Source organism: Oncorhynchus gorbuscha, linkage group LG06, assembly GCF_021184085.1.
Source record: "Oncorhynchus gorbuscha isolate QuinsamMale2020 ecotype Even-year linkage group LG06, OgorEven_v1.0, whole genome shotgun sequence".
In the NCBI taxonomy this organism is placed as follows: Eukaryota; Metazoa; Chordata; class Actinopteri; order Salmoniformes; family Salmonidae; genus Oncorhynchus; species Oncorhynchus gorbuscha.
Window position 1 is genome coordinate 59,658,047 of NC_060178.1, and position 22,549 is coordinate 59,680,595.

A 22,549-nucleotide genomic window follows, 5' to 3' on the forward strand; every position below is an offset into this window, starting at 1 on the left:
GACACCTACTCATTCAAAGGTTTTTCTTTATTTTTACTATTTTCTAGATTGTAGAATAATAGTGAAGACATTAAATTATGAAATAACACATATGTAATCATGCAATAACCAAACAAGTGTTATACAAATCAAAATATATTTCACATTTTATATTCTTCAAAGTAGCCATCCTTGGCCTTGATGATAGTATTGTACCCTCTTGGCATTCTCTCAACCAGCTTCATGAGGTAGTCAACTGGAATGCTTTGCCAATAGTCTTGAAGGAGTTCCCACATATGCTGAGCATTTGTTGGCTGCTTTTCCTTCTCTCTGTGGTCCAACTCATCTATAACCATCTCAAGTGGGTTGAGGTCAGGTGGTTGTGTAGGCCAGGTCATCTGATGCAGCATTCCATCACTCTCCTTCTAGGTCAAATATCCCTTACACAGCCTGGAGGTGTGTTTTGGGTCATTGTCCTGTTGAAAAACAAATGAGATTCCCACTAAGTGCAAACCTTGTGGAATGGCATATCACTGCAGAATGCTGTGGTAGCCATGCTGGCTAAGTGTGCCTTGAATTCTAATTAAATCACTGACACGTCACCAGCAAAGCACCCCCAAACCATCACACCTCCTCCTTCATGCTTTATGGTGGGAACCACACTTGCGGAGATAATCCATTCACCTACTCCGCGTCTCACAAGAACACGGCGGTTGGAACCAAAAAAAATCTAATTTGGACTCATCAGACCAAAGGCCATATTTCCACCGGTCTAATGTCCATTGCTCATGTTTCTTGGCCCAAGCAAGTCTGATTATTATTTGTGTCCTTTAGTAGTGGTTTCTTTGCAGCAATTCGACCATGAAAGCCTGATTCACGCAGTCTCCTCAGAACAGTTGATGTTGAGATGTGTCTGTTTCTTGAACTCTGTGAAGCATTTATTTGGGCAGCAATTTCTCAGGCTGGTAACTCTAATAAACATATCCTCTGCAGACAAGGTTACCTTTCCTGTGGCTGTCCTCATGAGTGCCAGTTTCATCATAGGGCTTGATGTTTTTTTGCGAATGCACTTGAAGAAACTTGCAAAGTTCTTGAAATGTTCCAATTGACTGACCTTCATGTCTTAAACTAATGATGGACTGTCGTTTCTCTTTGCTTATTTGATCTGTTCTTGCCATAATATGGACATGGTCTTTACCAAATAGGGCTATAATCTGCATACCACCCCTACCTTGTCACAACACAACTGATTGGCTCAAACGTATTAAGAAGGAAATAAGTTCCACAAATGAACTTTTAACAAGGCACACTTGCATTCCTCATGAACCTGGTTGAGAGAATGCCAAGCATGTACAAAGCTGTCATCAAGGCAAAGGGTGGCTACTTTGAAGAATCTCAAATATAAAATATTTTTGTTTTGTTCAATATTTTTTGGGTTACTACATGATTCCCATATGTGTTACTTCACAGTTTTGATTATCCTACAATGTAGAAAAATCTCGGAATGAGTTGATGTGTCCCAAACTTTTGACTGGTACTGTATGTTTATGAAACATGATAGAAACAAAAATACAACTTATTTCATTGTATCTTTTAATCAAATGCATTGTTTGTTCATGTTCATTCTATGACGCTACAGACGCTCATTCTCACATGATTCCTGCTTCCTCATACTTTCCTCTTTTCTATTATATGACCGCCCACACCCAATCCCACTAGTTTAATTATTGTGGAAATGAAAGCAACCTTTGACCGTCATGCTGGACTCCTCCCCTTAGTTATACAATGGACTTTAACTCAATCAGGCTCTGAAACAGGAGAGAAAACACACAGAACTAAAGTGATTCAGCACACAATTTTCACAGTGACAATTTTGACATCGGGTTTGCAATAATGAGTGTGAAACCCCTTGTTGTGAATGTGGACAAATGGATTGCAGAGAATGAGACGGCCTTTTTGCCACCAGTGTGCAATAAACTCATGTGAGTAGCAGCCTGGGCTGGTTTCATTCACACATAGTTTCAGTTTGAGTTGAACACTCTGGTGTCGCTAGATTTGTGATGAATCACCAAATGAACTATAAAGGCTTTATACAGCATGCATCATAGATGCTTCACAAATGTAGTAATTGAGTTATTATCATGTTGAGCTGTAACAAGTACTGTTTACCCCCTGACTATCTACACTAGTCCAATAGTAATCATTTACACTATGTTGGCAAAGATAAGTGAATGTTTATATTATTTTTCTCCGCAAGGCATTTGTCACAGCTGAACATCATGTTTGTTGGAGGTCCCAACAGCAGAAAGGACTACCACATAGAGGAAGGGGAGGAGGTGAGAGAAAATGCCACTATTCACCTATCACATTGGCTAAATGACGTGGAGTTTGTGTGACCATTCATATTGCAGAAAATGGTATTCAAAACCTACGAGATATGCAATGTCCCTATCTGAAAGTAAAGCAACAAATGCAAGGACACTACCATACTATTTAGTTAGCAGTCACCTGGCCCTCTGTGACAATGCCCTAGAAGCTGGTGTTCGGAGGATTTATTGGCACTGGTGTTGTTAGGCCCGAGATAAAGTTGAGTATATCCTCCGAACACCGGCTTCGAGGGCATTATCACTTTCATACAATGGGTTACCAACATATTCAAATTATGATTGACATGTTTTCATTAAAAACGTTGTTTTGATGAATTTATTCATACTATTTCATCTTTCCACGAGATATAGTCCCAACATAAATCTAAGGTTGCTACCCATGCAGGCTGGTCGTTCGTTCTATTGGTTCGGTTGCCAGAGACGAGAGACCCTGTCATGTTTGTCATTTATTGTCATGTCTTGTCCCTGTGCTCCCCATGCTATTCGTTTCCCTCTGCTGGTCTTGTTTGGTTCTATCCCTCTCTCTCCCCCTCCCTCTCTCACTCTCTCGCTCTCTCTTCTCTCTGTCGTTCCGTTCCTGCTCCCAGCTGTTCCTATTCCCCTAATCATCATTTAGTCTTCCCACACCTGTTCCCGATCCTTTCCCCTGATTAGATTCCCTATTTATTCCTTTGTAATCCGTTCCTGTTCCGTCGGTTCCTTATATTGTATTCACCATGCTGTGATTGCGTTTCGCCCTGTCCTGTCGTGTTTTTTGCCGTGAGTGTGTATCACCCTGTTCTGTCGTGTTTTGTGCCTTCATCAGACGCTGCGTGTGAGCAGGTGTCTCAGTCGACTACGGCCTGCGCCTACCCGAAGCGACCTGCAGTCTGTGGCCGCTTCTCCAGTTGTTTTCCCCTCTACAAATCTAGAGGATGTCAGTTATTCCGTTTTGAACATTATTAAACTCTGCTTCTGTTAAGTCGCTTTTGGGTCCTCTTTTACCAGCATGACAGAAGGAACCGACCAAGGAATGGACCCAGCGACTTCAGACGCTCGTTACACTGCCGTCGAGTTCCAAGGAGCCATGCTCGGCAGACACGAGCAGGAATTGTCTGCTGCTCGCCATGCCGTGGAGAACCTGGCCGCTCAGGTTTCCGACCTCTCTGGACAGTTCCAGAGTCTACGTCTCGTGCCACCTGTTACTCCCTGGCCTGCCGAGCCTCCAGAACCCAGGGTTAATAACCCACCTTGCTACTCCGGGCAGCCCACTGAGTGCCGCTCCTTTCTCACGCAGTGTGAGATTGTGTTCTCTCTCCAACCCCACACATACTCTAGAGAGAGAGCTCGGGTTGCTTACGTCATTTCACTCCTTACTGGCCGGGCTCGAGAATGGGGCACAGCTATCTGGGAGGCAAGGGCTGATTGCTCTAACAGATTCCAGAACTTTAAAGAGGAGATGATTCGGGTTTTTGACCGTTCAGTTTTTGGTGAGGAGGCTTCTAGGGCCCTGGCTTCCTTATGCCAAGGTGAACGGTCCATAACGGATTATTCCATTGAGTTTCGCACTCTTGCTGCCTCTAGTGAGTGGAACGAGCCGGCGCTGCTCGCTCGTTTTCTGGAGGGACTCCACGCAGCGGTTAAGGATGAGATTCTTTCCCGGGAGGTTCCTTCAGATGTGGACTCTTTGATTGCTCTCGCCATCCGCATAGAACGTTGGTAGATCTTCGTCACCGGGCTCGTGGAAGAGAGCTCGCATCAACGGTGTTTCCCTGCTCCGCATCGCAACCATCTCCCTCCTCTGGCTTTGAGACTGAGCCCATGCAGCTGGGAGGGATTCGCATCTCGAATAAGGAGAGGGAACAGAGGATCACCAACCGCCTGTGCCTCTATTGCGGAGTTGCTGGACATTTTGTTATTTCATGTCCAGTAAGAGGCCAGAGCCCATCAGTAAGCGGAGGGCTACTGGTGAGTAGCTACTACTCAGGTCCCTTCATCTAGATCTTGTACTACTATGTCGGTCCATCTACGCTGGACCGGTTCGGGTGCTACATGCAGTGCTTTGATTGACTCTGGGGCTGAGGGTTGTTTCATGGACGAAGCATGGGCTCGGAAACATAACATTCCTTTCAGACCATTAGACAGGCCTACGCCCATGTTTGCCTTAGATGGTAGTCATCTTCCCAGTATCAAATTTGAGACACTACCTTTAACTCTCACAGTATCTGGTAACCACAGTGAGACTATGTCTTTTTTGATTTTCCGTTCACCGTTTACACCTGTTGTTTTGGGTCACCCCTGGCTTGTATGTCATAATCCTTCTATTAATTGGTCTAGTAATTCTATCCTATCCTGGAACGTTTCTTGTCATGTGAAGTGTTTAATGTCTGCCATCCCTCCCATTTCTTCTGTCCCTACTTCTCAGGAGGAACCTGGCGATTTGACAGGAGTGCCGGAGGAATATCATGATCTGCGCACGGTCTTCAGTCGGTCCCGAGCCAACTCCCTTCCTCCTCACCGGTCGTATGATTGTAGTATTGATCTCCTTCCGGGGACCACTCCTCCTCGAGGTAGACTATACTCTCTGTCGGCTCCCGAACGTAAGGCTCTCGAGGATTATTTGTCTGTGTCTCTTGACGCCGGTACCATAGTGCCTTCTTCCTCTCCGGCCGGGGCGGGGTTCTTTTTGTTAAGAAGAAGGACGGTACTCTGCGCCCCTGCGTGGATTATCGAGGCTGAATGACATAACGGTTAAGAATCGTTATCCGCTTCCCCTTATGTCATCAGCCTTCGAGATTCTGCAGGGAGCCAGGTGCTTTACTAAGTTGGACCTTCGTAACGCTTACCATCTCGTGCGCATCAGAGAGGGGGACGAGTGGAAAACGGCGTTTAATACTCCGTTAGGGCATTTTGAGTACCGGGTTCTGCCGTTCGGTCTCGCCAATGCGCCAGCTGTTTTTCAGGCATTAGTTAATGATGTTCTGAGAGACATGCTGAACATTTTTGTTTTTGTCTATCTTGACGATATCCTGATTTTTTCTCCGTCACTCGAGATTCATGTTCAGCACGTTCGACGTGTTCTACAGCGCCTTTTAGAGAATTGTCTCTACGTAAAGGCTGAGAAGTGCTCTTTTCATGTCTCCTCCGTTACTTTTCTCGGTTCTGTTATTTCCGCTGAAGGCATTCAGATGGATTCCGCTAAGGTCCAAGCTGTCAGTGATTGGCCCGTTCCAAGGTCACGTGTCGAGTTGCAGCGCTTTTTAGGTTTCGCTAATTTCTATCGGCGTTTCATTCGTAATTTCGGTCAAGTTGCTGCCCCTCTCACAGCTCTTACTTCTGTCAAGACGTGTTTTAAGTGGTCCGGTTCCGCCCAGGGAGCTTTTGATCTTCTAAAAGAACGTTTTACGTCCGCTCCTATCCTCGTTACTCCTGACGTCACTAGACAATTCATTGTCGAGGTTGACGCTTCAGAGGTAGGCGTGGGAGCCATTCTATCCCAGCGCTTCCAGTCTGACGATAAGGTTCATCCTTGCGCTTATTTTTCTCATCGCCTGTCGCCATCTGAGCGCAACTATGATGTGGGTAACCGTGAACTGCTCGCCATCCGCTTAGCCCTAGGCGAATGGCGACAGTGGTTGGAGGGGGCGACCGTTCCTTTTGTCGTTTGGACAGACCATAAGAACCTTGAGTACATCCGTTCTGCCAAACGACTTAATGCCCGTCAAGCTCGTTGGGCGTTGTTTTTCGCTCGTTTCGAGTTTGTGATTTCTTACCGTCCGGGTAGCAAGAACACCAAGCCTGATGCCTTATCCCGTCTGTTTAGTTCTTCTGTGGCTTCTACTGATCCCGAGGGGATTCTTCCTTATGGGCGTGTTGTCGGGTTAACAGTCTGGGGAATTGAAAGACAGGTTAAGCAAGCACTCACGCACACTGCGTCGCCGCGCGCTTGTCCTAGTAACCTCCTTTTCGTTCCTGTTTCCACTCGTCTGGCTGTTCTTCAGTGGGCTCACTCTGCCAAGTTAGCGGGTCATCCCGGTGTTCGAGGCACTCTTGCGTCTATTCGCCAGCGCTTTTGGTGGCCGACTCAGGAGCGTGACACGCGCCGTTTCGTGGCTGCCTGTTCGGACTGCGCGCAGACTAAGTCGGGTAACTCTCCTCCTGCCGGTCGTCTCAGACCGCTCCCCATTCCTTCTCGACCATGGTCTCACATTGCCTTAGACTTCATTACCGGTCTGCCTTTGTCTGCGGGGAAGACTGTGATTCTGACGGTTGTCGATAGGTTCTCTAAGGCGGCACATTTCATTCCCCTCGCTAAACTTCCTTCCGCTAAGGAGACGGCACAAATCATTATTGAGAATGTATTCAGAATTCATGGCCTCCCGTTAGACGCCGTTTCAGACAGAGGTCCGCAATTCACGTCACAGTTTTGGAGGGAGTTCTGTCGTTTGATTGGTGCGTCCGTCAGTCTCTCTTCCGGGTTTCATCCCCAGTCTAACGGTCAAGCAGAGAGGGCCAATCAGACGATTGGTCGCATACTACGCAGCCTTTCTTTCAGAAACCCTGCGTCTTGGGCAGAACAGCTCCCTGGGCAGAATACGCTCACAATTCGCTTCCTTCGTCTGCTACCGGGTTATCTCCGTTTCAGAGTAGTCTGGGTTACCAGCCTCCTCTGTTCTCATCCCAGCTTGCCGAGTCCAGCGTTCCCTCCGCTCAAGCGTTTGTCCAACGTTGTGAGCGCACCTGGAGGAGGGTGAGGTCTGCACTTTGCCGTTACAGGGCACAGACGGTGAGAGCCGCCAATAAACGCAGGATTAAGAGTCCAAGGTATTGTTGCGGCCAGAGAGTGTGGCTTTCCACTCGCAACCTTCCTCTTACGACAGCTTCTCGTAAGTTGACTCCGCGGTTCATTGGTCCGTTCCGTGTCTCCCAGGTCGTCAATCCTGTCGCTGTGCGACTGCTTCTTCCGCGACATCTTCGTCGCGTCCATCCTGTCTTCCATGTCTCCTGTGTTAAGCCCTTTCTTCGCACCCCCGTTCGTCTTCCCTCCCCCTCCCGTCCTTGTCGAGAGCGCACCTATTTACAAGGTACATAAAATTATGGACATGCGTTCTCGGGGACGGGGTCACCAATACCTAGTGGATTGGGAGGGTTACGGTCCTGAGGAGAGGAGTTGGGTTCCGTCTCGGGACGTGCTGGACCGTTCGCTCATCGATGATTTCCTCCGTTGCCGCCAGGATTCCTCCTCGAGTGCGCCAGGAGGCGCTCGGTGAGTGGGGGGGTACTGTCATGTTTGTCATTTATTGTCATGTCTTGTCCCTGTGCTCCCCATGCTATTCGTTTCCCTCTGCTGGTCTTGTTTGGTTCTATCCCTCTCTCTCCCCCTCCCTCTCTCACTCTCTCGCTCTCTCTTCTCTCTGTCGTTCCGTTCCTGCTCCCAGCTGTTCCTATTCCCCTAATCATCATTTAGTCTTCCCACACCTGTTCCCGATCCTTTCCCCTGATTAGATTCCCTATTTATTCCTTTGTAATCCGTTCCTGTTCCGTCGGTTCCTTATATTGTATTCACCATGCTGTGATTGCGTTTCGCCCTGTCCTGTCGTGTTTTTTGCCGTGAGTGTGTATCACCCTGTTCTGTCGTGTTTTGTGCCTTCATCAGACGCTGCGTGTGAGCAGGTGTCTCAGTCGACTACGGCCTGCGCCTACCCGAAGCGACCTGCAGTCTGTGGCCGCTTCTCCAGTTGTTTTCCCCTCTACAAATCTAGAGGATGTCAGTTATTCCGTTTTGAACATTATTAAACTCTGCTTCTGTTAAGTCGCTTTTGGGTCCTCTTTTACCAGCATGACAGACCCAGTCGTTTAGTCTTTTTGTTCTCTATCTAAATGTTCCATTTCCATACTGTCATATAAACTCAGTCAGTTCTTCCTACCACCATAGGGACAAATTCCACAAGAATGTTGCACTGTCACCTTTCGGTCAACACTATTTGCTCTGGCTATTTGTCTAGTTGAAGCCCAAAGTAAATTCCTGTTCATGTGTTTCTCTTTTTTTTAAATCTTTGGTAGGACGAGAATGTCCCACTTTAAACAAACTACAATTTATAAAGGCTTTATATAGCATAAATAAAGTCTTCATAAGTATAACATATAAGCTTCACAAATCATCTACAACCTTATCTCTTACTATGTAAAGGGTGACATAACAGCACAAAGCAAAGGATTGTAATTGCATTTTCAATAACATAATCTCGCCACTGGAGGTCAGCATAAACACATGCATATCATAGTGAGGACTATTGGCTGTGATTTGAAGCTGAAGACATCCTCCATATCTTGTATATGTACCTTTTCTAGTCTGTACTTTTCACTGTCATATCCTCTTCCTGTCTTATTTTTGTGCAGCTCTTTTACCAGGTGAAAGGGGACATGTGTCTGAAGTTGGTTGAGAATGGCAAACATAAGGATGTGCATATCCGCGAGGGGGAGGTGAGAGAAATGGCAATCATTCCACGGTTCTCTCACTAAGCCCACTGTTTAACATAAGTGACATATCAAGCTATGCAGATTTGTTACATTAGTGTTTGTGTCATACACACCCCATGTCCTTCTGTGTCCTTCGGTGTCCTTCTGTGTCCTTCTGTGGTCCTCAGATGTTTCTGCTCCCAGCTCGGATCGCCCACTCCCCCCAGAGACAGGCTAACACTGTGGGGCTGGTGGTGGAGAGAAGGAGGCTTCAGTCAGAGACCGACTGTTTAAGGTACCACCATCCACCATGTCATCTTATCCTTTACATGTATCTCACTCTTCTTACACATTCTTTATCCATCTACAGTTGAAGTCGGAAGTTTACATTCACCTTAGCCAAATACATTTAAACTCAGTTTTTCACAATTCCTGACATTTAATCCTAGTAAACATTCCCTGTCTTAGGTCAGTTAGGATCACCACTTTATTTTAAGAATGTGAAATATCAGAATAATAGTAGAAATAATGATTTATTTCAGATTTTATTTCTTTCATCACATTCCCAGTGGGTCAGAAGTTTGCATACTGTCAATTAGTATTTGGTAGCATTGCCTTTAAATTGTTTAACTTGGGTCAAATGTTTCGGGTAGCTTTCCACAAGCTTCCCACAATAAGTTGGATGAATATTGGCCCAATCCTCCTGACAGAGCTGGTGTAACTGAGTCAGATTTGTAGGCTTCCTTGCTCGCACACACACTTTTCAGTTCTGCATACAAATGTTCTATGGGATTGAGGTCAGGGCCTTGTGATGGCCACTCCAATGCATTGACTTTGTTGTCCTTAAGCCATTTTGCCACAACTTTGAAGTATGCTTGGGGTCATTGTCCATTTGGAAGACCCATTTGCAACCAATCTTTAACTTCCTGACTGATGTCTTGAGATGTTGCTTCAATATATCCACATCATTTTCCTTTCTCATTAAGTCATCTATTTTGTGAAGTGCACCAGTCCCTCATGCAGCAAAGCACCCCCACAACATGATGCTGCCACCCCAGTGCCTCACGGTTTGAATGGTGTTCTTCAGCTTGCAAGCGTCCCCCTTTTTCCTACATTATGGTCAAACAGTTCTATTTTTCTTTCATCAGACCAGAGGACATTTCTCCAAAAGGTACACTTTGTGTCCCATGTGTAGTTGCAAACAGTAGTCTGGCTTTTTTTATGGTAGTTTTGGAGCAGTTATGTCAATATAGGACTCATTTTACCTTAGATATAGATACTTTTGTACCTGTTTCCTTCAGCATCTTCTTAAGATACTTTACTGTTGTACTGGGATTGATTTGCACTTTTCGCAGCAAAGTACGTTCATCTCTAGGAGACAGAACGCGTCTCCTTCCTTAGTGGTATGACGGCTGCGTGGTCCCATGGTGTTTATACTTGCATACTATTGTTTGTACAGATGAATGTGGTACCTTCAGGCATTTGGACATTGCTCCAAAGGATGAACCAAACTCGCGGAGGTCTACAAAAAAAATTCTGAGTCCTTGGCTGATTTCTTTTGATTTTCCCATGATGTCAAGCAAAGAGGCACTGGGTTTGAAGGTAGGCCTTTAAATTCATCAACAGTTACACCTCCAATTGACTCAAATTATGTCAATTAGCCTATCAGAAACTTAAAGCCATGATATAATTTTCTGGAATTTCCCAAGCTGTTTAAAGGCACAGTCAACTTAGTGTTTGTGAACTTCTGAACCACTGGAATTGTGATACAGTGAATTATAAGTGAAATAATCTGTCTGTAAACAATTGTTGGAAAATGACTTGTCTCATGCACAAAGTAGATGTCCTTACCAACTTGCCAAAACTATAGTTTGTTAAGTAACAAGAAATGTGTGGTGTGGTTGAAAAACACGTTTTAATGACTCCAACCTAAGTGTATGTAAACTTCCCCTTCTCCTTGACCCCCTTACAAGAGAGAGCACGAAAGAGGGCGAGAGGGGTGAGAGAGAAAGAGTATGAAAGCATGGCTCTTTGTGGTTTCAGGTACTATGTGGACAACACTTCAGACACCCTTTTTGAGAGATGGTTTAACTGTGAAAACCTGGGGACCCAGCTGGTGCCACTGATTCAAGAGTGAGACTTATATAATTGATTTTAGTCTGGCATGAAACATAACACTTTCCAATGGACATTAGTGCTCAGCAGTGTTATACTCAGCTGATGCTGTGTTTCTCAGGTTCTTTGCGTCGGAGCAGCACAGAACAGGCAAGCCAAACCCAGGTGAGTCCCCATCTCACAAAATGACACAATGGGAATGTTGAGCTTCAATAGGTTGACATCAGTTTGGCACACTACTGACTGAAAATGCATTATGTCCCGATTTGCCCACCTTTTATTTTTGTGTGGTTTTACGTCGGGTCTGTAGATATTTTGCTGTGCTGGTGTATCCCACTCCCCGGGAGCCCTGGGCAACTTTCATGGGGACCACAAAAAATGTAACTCATCATAAACGGCCACAGTGGCTCGTGGATCTGAATACGCCATGGGGGGAGAGAAGATTTTGCATTTACCAATCAAAAAAATGTTAGCTGATATGGGCTAAATGAGTGACTGCTGATGCACAACCAAATTTCGAAATGGCACCTTGTGTATTCTATTATTCTAACTCTAAAGAGTAAGTTAAGACCCCAACTGAGTCCTCCCCCAAATAAAAAAAATCAATAATAAATAATAAAAAAAAAAAAAATTAACTCAGCAAAAAACAAAACGTCCTCTCACTGTCAACTGCGTTTATTTTCAGCAAACTTAACATGTAAATATTTGTATGAACATAACAAGATTCAACAACTGAGACATAAACTGAACAAGTTCCACAGACATGTGACTAACAGAAATGGAATAATGTGTCCCTGAACAAAGGGGGGGGGTTCAGAATCAAAAGTATCTGGTGTGGTCACCAGCTGCATTAAGTACTGCAGTGCATCTCCTCATCATGGACAGAACCAGATTTGACAGTTCTTGCTGTGAGATGTTACTCCACTCTTCCACCAAGCACCTAGCCCTCACTCTCCAATCCAACAGGTCCCAGATGTGCTCAATGGGCTTGAGATCCGGGCTCTTTGCTGGCCATGACAGAACACTGACATTCCTGTCTTGCAGGAAATCACGCACAGAACGAGCAATATGGCTGGTGGCATTGTCATGCTGGAGGGTCATGTCAGGATGAGCCTGCAGGAAGGGTACCACATGAGGGAGGAGGATGTCTTCCCTGTAACACACAGCGTTGAGATTGCCTGCAATGACAACAAGCTCAGTCCGATGATGCTGTGACACACCGCCTCAGATAATGACGGACACTCAACCTCCAAATCGATTCCACTCCAGAGTACAGGCCTCGGTGTAACGCTCATTCTTTCGGCGATAAACGCAAATCCGACCATCACCCCTGGTGAGACAAAACCGCGACTCGTCAGTGAAGAGCACTTTTTGCCAGTCCTGTCTGGTCCAGCAACGGAGGGTTTGCGCCCATAGGCGATGTTGTTTCCGGTGATGTTTTTATTTCACCTTTATTTAACCAGGTAAACTAGTTGAGAACAAGTTCTCATTTACAACTGCGACCTGACCAAGATAAAGCAAAGCAGTGTGACAGAAAAAACAACACAGAGTTGCGCATGGAATAAACAAGCATACAGTCAATAACACAATAGAAATCAATAAAGTCTATATATATTGTGTGCAAATGGCATGAGGAGGTAAGGCAATAAATAAATAGGCCATAGTAGCAAAGTAATTACAATTTAGCAGATTAACACTGGAGTGATAGATGAGCAGATGATGATGAGCAGATGATGGTGTTTAGGTAGTGATACTGGTGTGCAAAAGATCAGCAAAGTATATAAAAACAATATGGGTATGAGGTAGGTAGATTGGGTGGGCTATTTACAGATGGACTATGTACAGCTGCAGCGATCATTTAGCTGCTCAGATAGCTGCTGTTTAAAGTTAGTGAGGGAAATGGAAGTCTCCAGCTTCAGCAATTTTTGCAATTCGTTCCAGTCACTGGCAGCAGAGAACTGAAAGGAAAGGCGGCCAAATGAGGTGTTGGCTTTCGGGATGACCAGTGAGATATACCTGCTGGAGAGCGTGCTACGGGTGGGAGTTGTTATCGTGACCAGTGAGCTGAGAGAAGGCGGAGCTTTACCTAGCATAGATTTATAGATGACCTGGAGCCAATGGGTCTGGTTACGAATATGTAGCGAGGGCCAGCCGACTAGAGCATTCAAGTCGCAGTGGTGGGTGGTATAAGAGGCTTTGGTAACAAAACAGATGGCACTGTGATAGACTACATCCAATTTGCTGAGTAGAGTATTGGAAGATATATTGTAGATGACATCACCAAAGTCGAGGATTGGTATGATAGTCAGTTTTACTAGGGTAAGTTTGGCGGTGAGAGTGAAGGAGGCTTTGTTGCGAAATAGTAAGCCTATTCTAGATTTGATTTTGGATTGGAGATGTTTGATAGGAGTCTGGAAGGAGAGTTTACAGTCTAGTCAGACACCTAGGAATTTGTAGTTGTCCATGTATTCTAGGTCAGAACTGTCCAGAGTAGTGACGCTAGTCAGGCAGGTGGGTGCGGGCAGCGATCGGTTGAAAAGCATGCATTTCGTTTTACTAGCGTTAAAGAGTAGTTGGAGGCCACGGAAGATGTGTTGTATGGCATTGAAGCTAGTTTGGAGGTTAGTTAACACAGTGTCCAAAGAAGGGGCAGATGTATTGAGAATGGTGCCGTCTGCGTAGAGGTGGATCAGGGAATCACCCGCAGCAAGAACGACATCGTGGATATATACAGAGAAAAGACTGCCTCGCCCGAGAATTAAACACTGTGGCACCCCCATAGAGACTGCCAGAGGTCCAGACAACAGGCCTCTCCGATTTGACACACTGAACTCTGTCTGAGAAGTGGTTGGTGAACCAGGCGAGGCAGTCATTTGAGAAACCAAGGCTATTGAGTCTGACGATAAGAATGCGGTGATTGACAGAGTCGAAAGCCTTGTCCAGGTCGATGAATGACGGCTGCACAGTACTGTCTTTTATCGGTGGTGGTTATGATACCTTGAAAGTGGATGAGGTGCACCCATGACCAGCTCGGAAACCAGATTGCATAGCGGAGAAGGTACGGTGGGATTCGAAATGGTCATTGATCTGTTTATTACTGTGGCATTCGAAGACTTTAGAAAGGCAGTGCAGGATGGATATAGATCTATAACAGTTTGGGTCTTGAGTGTCAACCCTTTAGGGATCTCGGATGATAAGAAAGAGAGGTTGAACAGACTGGTAATAGGGGTTGCAACAATGGTGGCTGATCATTTTAGAAAGAGAGGGTCCAGATTGTCTTGCCCAGCTAATTTGTAAGTGTTCAGGTTTTACAGCTCTTTCAGAACATCTGCTATCTGGATTTGGGTGAAGGAGAAGCTGGGGAGGCTCGGGCAAGTAGCTGCGGGAGGTGCAGAGCTGTTGGCCGGGGTTGGGGTAGCCAGGAGAAAAGCATGGCTAGCCGTAGAGAAATGCTTATTGAAATTTTCGATTATCATGGATTTATCGGTGGTGACCGTGTTACCTAGCCTCAGTGCAGTGGGCAGCTGGGAGGAGGTGCTCTTGTTCTCTATGGACTTTAAAGTGTGCCAAAACATTTTGGCACACTTTAAGAGCTACAGGATGCACATTTCTGTTTGAAAAAGTTAGCTTTTGCTTCCCTGACTGACTGTGTGTAATGGTTCCTGACTTCTCTGAACAGTTGCATATCGCAGGGACTATTTGATGCTATTGCAGTCCGCCACAGGATGTTTTTGTGCTGGCCAAGGGCAGTCAGGTCTGGAGTGAACCAAGGGCTATATGGTGAGGAAATGTGTATATATACTGTATATATACAGTTCAATCGGAAAGTATTCAGACCCATTCCCTTTTCCACATTTTGTTACGTTAATAGCCTTATTCTAAAATGAATACACACAATCTACACACTATACCCCATAATGACAAAGAGAAAACAGGTTTTTAAACATTTTTGGCACAATCCCTACGGTGAAGCATGGTGGTGGCGGCATCATGCTGTGGGGATGTTATTCAGCGGCAGGGACCACAAGACTAGACAGGATCGAGGAAAATATGAACAGAGCAAAGTACAGAGTGATCTTTCATGAAAACCTGCTCCAGAGAGCCCAGGACCTCAGACTGGGGCGAAGGTTCACCTTCCAAGTGGACAACGTCCCGAAGCACACAGCCAAGACAACGCAGGAGTGGCTTCAGGACAAGTCTCTGAATGTCCTAGAGTGGCCCAGCCAGAGCCCGGACTTGAACCAGATCGAACATCTCTGGAGAGACCTCAAAATAGATGAGCAGCAAAGCTCCCCATCCAACCTGACAGCGCTTGAGAGCATCTGCAGAGATGTATGGGAGAAACTCCCCAATTCCTGCCAAAGGTGCTTCAACAGAGTACTGAGTAAACAGTCTGAATACTCATATAAATGTGATATTTCAGTTTTTTATATTTAATACATTTGCAAAAAAATCTAAAAACCTGTTTTTGCTTTGTCATTATGGGGTATTGTGTGTAGATTGATTAGAGAAAAAAAACATTTTGTCACACCCTGACCTGTTTCACCTGTCCTTGTGCGTGTCTCCACCCCCACCAGGTGTCGCCCATCTTCCAATTATCCCCTGCGTATTTATACCTGTGTTCTCTGATTGTTGCCAGTTCATCTTGTTCGTTCAAGCTTACCAGCATTTTTCCTGTCAGTGCCTATCGGTTACCAGCTTCCGGATTTGACCTTTGCCTGTCCTGACCCTGTACCCGCCCGCCTGACCTCTCCGCCTGACCCTGAGCCTGCTGTCCTGTACCTTTGCTCCACCACTGGATTACTGAACCCTGCCTGTCCCTGACCCTGAGTCTGCCTGCCGTCCTGTACCTTTGCCTTACCATGGATTTTTGACCCCTGCCTGCCTTGACCTGTCGTTGCCTGCCCTTGTTGCCACATTAAACAGTGTTACTTGAACAGTCTGCATCTGGTCTTACCTTGATTCCTGAAACATTTTCTACGTTGTAGAATAATAGTGAAGACATCAAAACTATTAAATATCACATATGGAATCATGTAGCAGCAAAAAAAGTGTTAAACAAATCAAAATATATTTTAGATTCTTCAAAGTAGCCACCCTTTGCCTTGATGACAGCTTTGCACACTATTGGCATTCTCTCCACCAGCTTCACAAGGTAGTCACCTGAAATGCATTTCAATTAACAGTTGTGCCTTGCAAAAACTTAATTGGTGGAATTTTTTTCAGTCTTAATGTATTTGAGCTAATCTGTTGTGTTGCGACAAGGTAGGGGTGGTATATAGAAGATAGCCTTGCCTAGTTAAATCAAGGTTAAATTAAAAATGCATGCCCTATTTGGTAAAAGACCAAGTCCATATTATGGCAAGCACTGCTCAAATAAGCTAAGAGAAAAGACAGGTCATCATTACTTTAACCTCTTAGCGATCATTGGGACGCTAGCGTCCCATCTCGACAATATCCGGTGAAATTGCAGAGAGCGAAATTCTAAAACCAAAAGTAGTAATATTAAACGTTAATAAAAGTGTTATAAACCATTCAAGTGGTATAAACCATTCTTTAGCTTACAATCTTGGTAATCAAACCGCTTTGTCCGATTTACAATAGGCTTTACGACGAAAGGATAGTATTTGATCGTCTGAGGACAGCGCCTCACCCCACTTCCTGCATTAACATTAATTCATAACCTGCACAGGTGTCACAAAACTCAAAAATAGCGCTAAAATTAATCACTTACCTTTGAAGATCTTCATCTTTTTGCAATCCAAAGGCTCCCAGTTACACAATGAATGGTCGTTTTGTTCGATAAAGTCCTTCATATCCCGCGTTTGATTCAGAAATCCACCTGTTCCAACCTGTTCCAACTCGCCCAACATGCCTATAAAGAAATTTAAAAAGTTACCTGTAAACTTCGTCCAAACATTTCAATCAACCTATCTAATCCAACCTCAGGTACCCTAATATGTAAATAATCAATCAAATTTAAGACGGAATATACGGTGTTCAATATCGGAGAAAAATAATGAGGAACGCACACTCATTCACGCGCGCCAAAAGACTAGAGTCCTTCTGAGTGACACTTAGAAAGAATACGAATACTTCTTCATTTTTCAAAAAACAAGCATGAAACAAATTATATAGACTGTTGACATCTAGTGGAAGCCATAGGAACTGCAATCTGGGTCCTAAATAATAGACCTTCCCATAGAAAAGCATTGAAAAATTCAATAAAAATCATCCCTGGCTGGATTGTCCTCTGGGTTTTGCCTGCCAAATCAGTTCTGTTATACCCACAGACAATATATTAACAGTTTTAGAAACTTCAGAGTGTTGTTTATTCAATGCTTGCATATGCTAGCTTCTGGGCCTGAGTAAGAGGCAGCTTACTTTTGGCACATTTATCAAAATACTGCATGAAGGTCAGTCAATCTGGAAAATGTCAAGAACTTTTAAAGTTTCAAGTGCAATCGCAAAAACCATTAAGCGCTATGATGAAACTGGCTCTCATGAGGACTGCCAGAGGAAAGGATGACCCTGAGTTACCTCTGTTTAGAGGATAAGTTCATTGGAGGTACCATCCTCAGAAATTGCAGCCCTAATAAATTCTTAACAGAGTTGAAGTAACAGGCACATCTCAACGTCAATTGTTCAGAGGAACCTGTGAATCATGAATCAGGCCTTCATGGTCGAATTGCTGCAAAGAAACCACAACTAAAGGACACCAATAAGAAGCAGAGACTTGCTTGGAATAATGCACATTAGACTGGTCAAAATCTATCCTTAGGTCTTATGAGTCCAAATTTGAGATTTATGATTCCAACCGCTGTGTCTTTGTGAGATGCAGAGTAGGTGAACAGATGATCTCTGCATGTGTGGTTCCCACTGTGAAGCATGGAGGAGGAGGTGTGGGGTGCTTTGCTGGTGACACAGTCAGTGATTTATTCAGAGTTCAAGGCACGCTTAACCATCCCATCTGGTTTGCGCTTAGTGGGACTATCATCACACCTCTAGGCTGTGCAAGGGCTATTTGACTAAGAAAGATAATGATGTAATGATGCATCAGATGACCTGGTCTTCACAATCACCCAACCTCAACCCAATTTAGATGGTTTGGGATGAGTTGGACCGCAGATTGAAGGAAAAGCAGCCATCAAGTGCTCAGCATATGTGGGAACTCCTTCAAGACTATTGGAAAAACTGGTTGAGAGAATGCCAAGAGTGTGCAAAGCTGTCATGAAGGCAACGTGTGGCTACTTTGAAGAATCTCAAATATAAAATGTTTGCCCACTTTTTTGGTTACTATATGATTCCATGTGTTATTTCATAGTTTTGATGTCCAAACTTTTGACTGGTACTGTATATTTTTGGAGTGTGTGAAATTGGTCCGCAGGCCTACAAAGGTTTGCCACCTGTTGCCCATGTTGTGGAAATTCTAATCAATAATGAGGAGAGACAAGGTCAATCACCAATCAGGATATTACTTTATTAAAATATTATTAATAAGGAAAGCATAGAGTAATTGCTTCCATAATGATCAGGCTGGTCGGCTCACAACATCCAAGTGTTGTGGCGAGTAGCTCTGACATACGAAGAATACAAATATATGTTATAGAAAAGATACACCCTTTTAGTCTTCATGAAAAACATCAGATGTATAGAATGGGTCACAAGGTGAAACTTGATATTTGAGAAAGGAGTATCCCGCAGCCAGATAGCATTTGCTATGATGACTGTTCTTATTGTTCAGTCTGGCTCCTAAGACGAGGCTCCGATCTCGTTCCCGGTACTTCATAGCACAGAAACACCAATTCATTCTATGGCATAAATAACTTGTCAACTCCAGATACTCCCATCTCATACAAAACCCCTTCTTGACAACACGCCTTGACGAGTTCACTGAGGGGAGTGAGCCTCTAGGTCACCTACCCCAGGATAGGTGCAACATCAGAGATGATATACAATGGTTCCAGACACTATCCCACACATCTTGTCTCAGACATTATCTCCCCCAAGGCCAAAAGAGGGAGTGACTGGTGCACAGACATTGTGGAGACAAGTAATTAGTTCCCCGTTAATCACGCCATCACTTCACACGGTTTAGAATATGTAAAACATGTTCACATATGAAGACAATGTTCCCTCCTGTCCTCTTCTCTTTCTGATATTCTGCATATCACCAGGGACAAGTGAAAGACAAGCCTGACTTCACCCCTCTCTGGGCCCCAGGTGACTGAGCCCCAGCTGACGGAGGAAGTGCAACTGCCAACACCAGAGTCCAAAGAGATATATTCTAATAACAAGCATATCATATAAGCATATTATGAAGATAAGACATCTTAATTATCTATGTTAACTAACTAATTCTGATTCTTCCGCTACACCCGTCCCTGTTCTATGTGTTATCATTTCTTGTGCTATCGTTGTGCATACTGTATCGCACTGAGATGCATTCCTGCCTCTGTTTGTCTAGATGAGGTCTTCAGACAGCCTCCCTTCCCCATGAACACCATGGATGTGATGACCCCCTTCCACTTTAGAGACTGGGTGGACAAACAGCAACCCTCACTGGCCAGTGGACGCCCCATAGACATGTTTGGGGCCCAGTTTGAGACAGAGGTGACCCTGGCATATCCCAATTATGACTTAGTTATTTTTCTGACCTTTCGCATCGATTGAGACCTTTCAAAGCGATCAGTCTAGACTGAGCGCCCCACTGATTCAAACTCATGACTCGCTAATATTGAAAGTTGAATACAATGTGGCTCATTTGTGTGTTGATTATGCTGCTCATTGTTGTAGTAGGAGGGAAGTGAGCTATAATTAAATTAGGACTGGTTTATCAGTTTAGTGAGTGTATAGATGATGATGGTGGTGAGGATGATGGTGATGGTGACTATAATGATGTTTCTTCTACTACTCTGTGACAGACCCTTCTGTATGGGCCCGGGCAGACAGAGGCTTGTGAACGAGAAACTGATGTCTGGATATGGCAGCAGGTATGTCTGCTATTACTGCTCTATTAGAGTATTTGCATTTATTTCATGTTATCATGCCTTCAGTATTTATTTCAATTTGTGCTATTTCTCTCTCTTCCTTTACATCTATCTGCTTCCCTCTGTCTATTTGCACTTTGTCTCACACTCACCCTCTCTTCCTCTATCAGGAGGGATCCTCCCATGTGACTCTGGATGGCCAAGAGTTCCCTCTATCCACAGGAGACAGTCTACTCATTCCTGGACACAGCCAGTGAGTGGGATGATGAGTATGATAATAAGAGAAGGAAAAAGATGATTGAGGGGATGTGTGCATGTTTGTGAATGACCCCAAGAAATGGCATTTGAGGAAAAATGTTGAATTCAAGCAACACAAAGAGAAGTTAGGCAACTGTCTGTCAGATACAGTAGATGCTGTTATTTTGTGGTTCGATAGAGGAATCTGTTTGACTTTGTATTTGTCTGATTTCTATGCTGCAGGTACCAATGGAGTCGGGCCGAGGGGAGTGTTTCCCTGTTTGTTGCTCAGAACCCAGAGAGAAAGCGTGCATGACCTCTGATGACCCCACTCTCTTCTGTGACACACAAGGAAAAAGGAGGGTCAGCAAAAGAGATTGTATGCTCTTTTGCTACAGAGAGCATAATTATAACCCTGTCATAAATTACGTTGAAGAATAACTCTGCAATGAACTCAAAGATCAGATATGGAGAGGTAGAGTAAAACAGGGAGTAAAACTATTTGTTATTTTCAGAACAAATTATAATGGAACATCTTCACAAACGTAATTTAAATAATAAACTTGATTAAGTTGCAGTATATTTTCATACTTTCGGAATTATTTTGAAACTGAATTGAATTGAAACTGAATTGTACATTTGTAACTCGTTTCAGGAAACTAGTTATATGTTGCGCATCACTAATTCACAGGAGATCAATTTGCATGTAAACTTTTTTTAAATCAAAATGCGTTTTTTTTCGCAGAAATAGCTTCTGGAACATATGAACTTTCATGTGCCTTAATAACAAACTTGTATGCCATCTGTAAATTCTAACACAGCTTTTTTTGAAAGATATCCTGTAGTAGAACTGCATAAGTGTTGCTCACCACTTTTCAGAGGACCGAGTTTTGAAATCAGTGGAATTAGAGTACGATAGCTAAGGGGATTATATCTTCAAACTAAGGGCAACCAATCCGTGACAGAGAGGGAGAAGCGTCCATCCATGTATATGGGTAAGATAGTATAGCTAGCTACATTTACAGATATTACACATTTCAAATTTTGTCAGAAAGTTGATTTAATTTCAAGTTAAAGTGTAGTGTTATCTAGCCTGCTAACCTTAGCTGTCTAGCTCGCTAGTTAACGTTACGTGTATGATATGTGTAATAATATTATTTGTATCTCAGAGACATTTGTTTTGCTAGTTATAGGCTAAAGGTAGCTAGCTAACATTGAACCTGATTCATGCACGGTAGAAACATCATGATTTGGGATTATGGTTAATTGTTTAGCTAGATAGCCACATGTCTTAACAAACTACTCCACTATGCAAGTAATCATTTCAAAGGAATGTTTGTTCCAGATGTCACTGTGACAACTGTTGATAGACATAGCTGGTAAATTCTCTCTGGCTATCTACTCCGATTTCAGAGCACTCTCTTCTGATTGTGACAGAGTGCACAATAACTGACAAATTTACATCTGCTGAAAATGGCGCCGGAGGGGATGGCTGACATTTTTTGCATTGTTTTTAGCTTATTTTGTAAATAATGTTGCTGCTACCGTGTCTTCTGACCAAAAAGAGCTTCTGGACATTAGAACAGCGATTAATCACCTTGAACTGGATGAAGAATTTTTCTTTAACGAGTCGGACGAGAGGGATTTACTCCAGACCCCCCTGAACAAGCCCTCATCCCCTTCATTCGCAGGAGAATGAGACAGACGTATCGCAGAAGGTGATCGGGGTGCCTTGTGAGGGCAGGCACGAGTGGATAATCTGCCTTGGCGTAGGTACTGGACAATAAAGTGGACGAACCACAAGCATGTATATCCTACCAACGGGACAATTAAAAACGAATATCTTATGTTTCACCGAGTCGTGGCTGAATGACGACATGAATAACATACAGCTGGCGGGTTACATATTGTATCGGTAAGATTGAACAGCATCCTCTGGTAATACAAGGGCTGGCGGTCTATATATATTTGTAAATTACAGCTGGTGCTACAGTTGGCGCTGGGCCAACAGCCTGGCATGCTGGCCCTCCATGAAGAAGATGGCCAAGGCATAGATAGGGTGGGCCCAAAGGCTGGTGTGTCCTGCCAGCCTCCTTTCCTAAGTCTTCCACCAGTCACATAAAGCGGTACAGCCCATCTCACACAGGCAGCCGTGCAGGGCATAAACATAGAGGCGGGATTGAGGGGACAGGGGGTTGATGGGTTACTCTCATCAGCCTCTGTCACAAGAGGACAAGATTAACACTTGTCGCACACCATCAGAAATGTTATCACCTGTCCAGACCATTCAAAGGACAGTACAGTCAATGATGTGTGATAAGTGCACAGAGTCAAATCAAATCAGGAAAACCTTCCATGATGCCATCTATCCGAGAACAACAACAAAGGACCTTGTGAAGATGC

The 22,549-nt window shown here is 44.2% G+C and overlaps 1 protein-coding gene across 1 annotated transcript; it reads left to right on the forward strand.

Annotated features, from left to right (window-relative positions):
• The first annotated feature begins 1,767 nt into the window (after positions 1-1,767).
• On the forward strand, positions 1,768-20,726 carry LOC124038165 (3-hydroxyanthranilate 3,4-dioxygenase-like). Its single transcript, XM_046353685.1, has 10 exons — positions 1,768-1,961; positions 2,237-2,315; positions 8,745-8,828; positions 8,993-9,099; positions 10,848-10,937; positions 11,041-11,084; positions 19,387-19,532; positions 19,844-19,912; positions 20,080-20,162; positions 20,390-20,726. Exons 1-10 carry the CDS (start codon positions 1,873-1,875, stop codon positions 20,460-20,462), a joined length of 864 nt encoding a protein of 287 aa, XP_046209641.1. The 5' UTR covers positions 1,768-1,872; the 3' UTR covers positions 20,463-20,726.
• Positions 20,727-22,549: the final 1,823 nt, after the last annotated feature.

Coding starts and splice junctions, on each gene's coding strand:
- LOC124038165 (XM_046353685.1), top strand. CDS start 1,873: ATGAGTGTGAAACCCCTTGTTGTGAATGTGGACAAATGGATTGCAGAG. Junction 10,938..11,040: donor CTGGTGCCACTGATTCAAGA/GTGAGACTTATA, acceptor TGTGTTTCTCAG/GTTCTTTGCGTCGGAGCAGC. Junction 11,085..19,386: donor AACAGGCAAGCCAAACCCAG/GTGAGTCCCCAT, acceptor CTGTTTGTCTAG/ATGAGGTCTTCAGACAGCCT.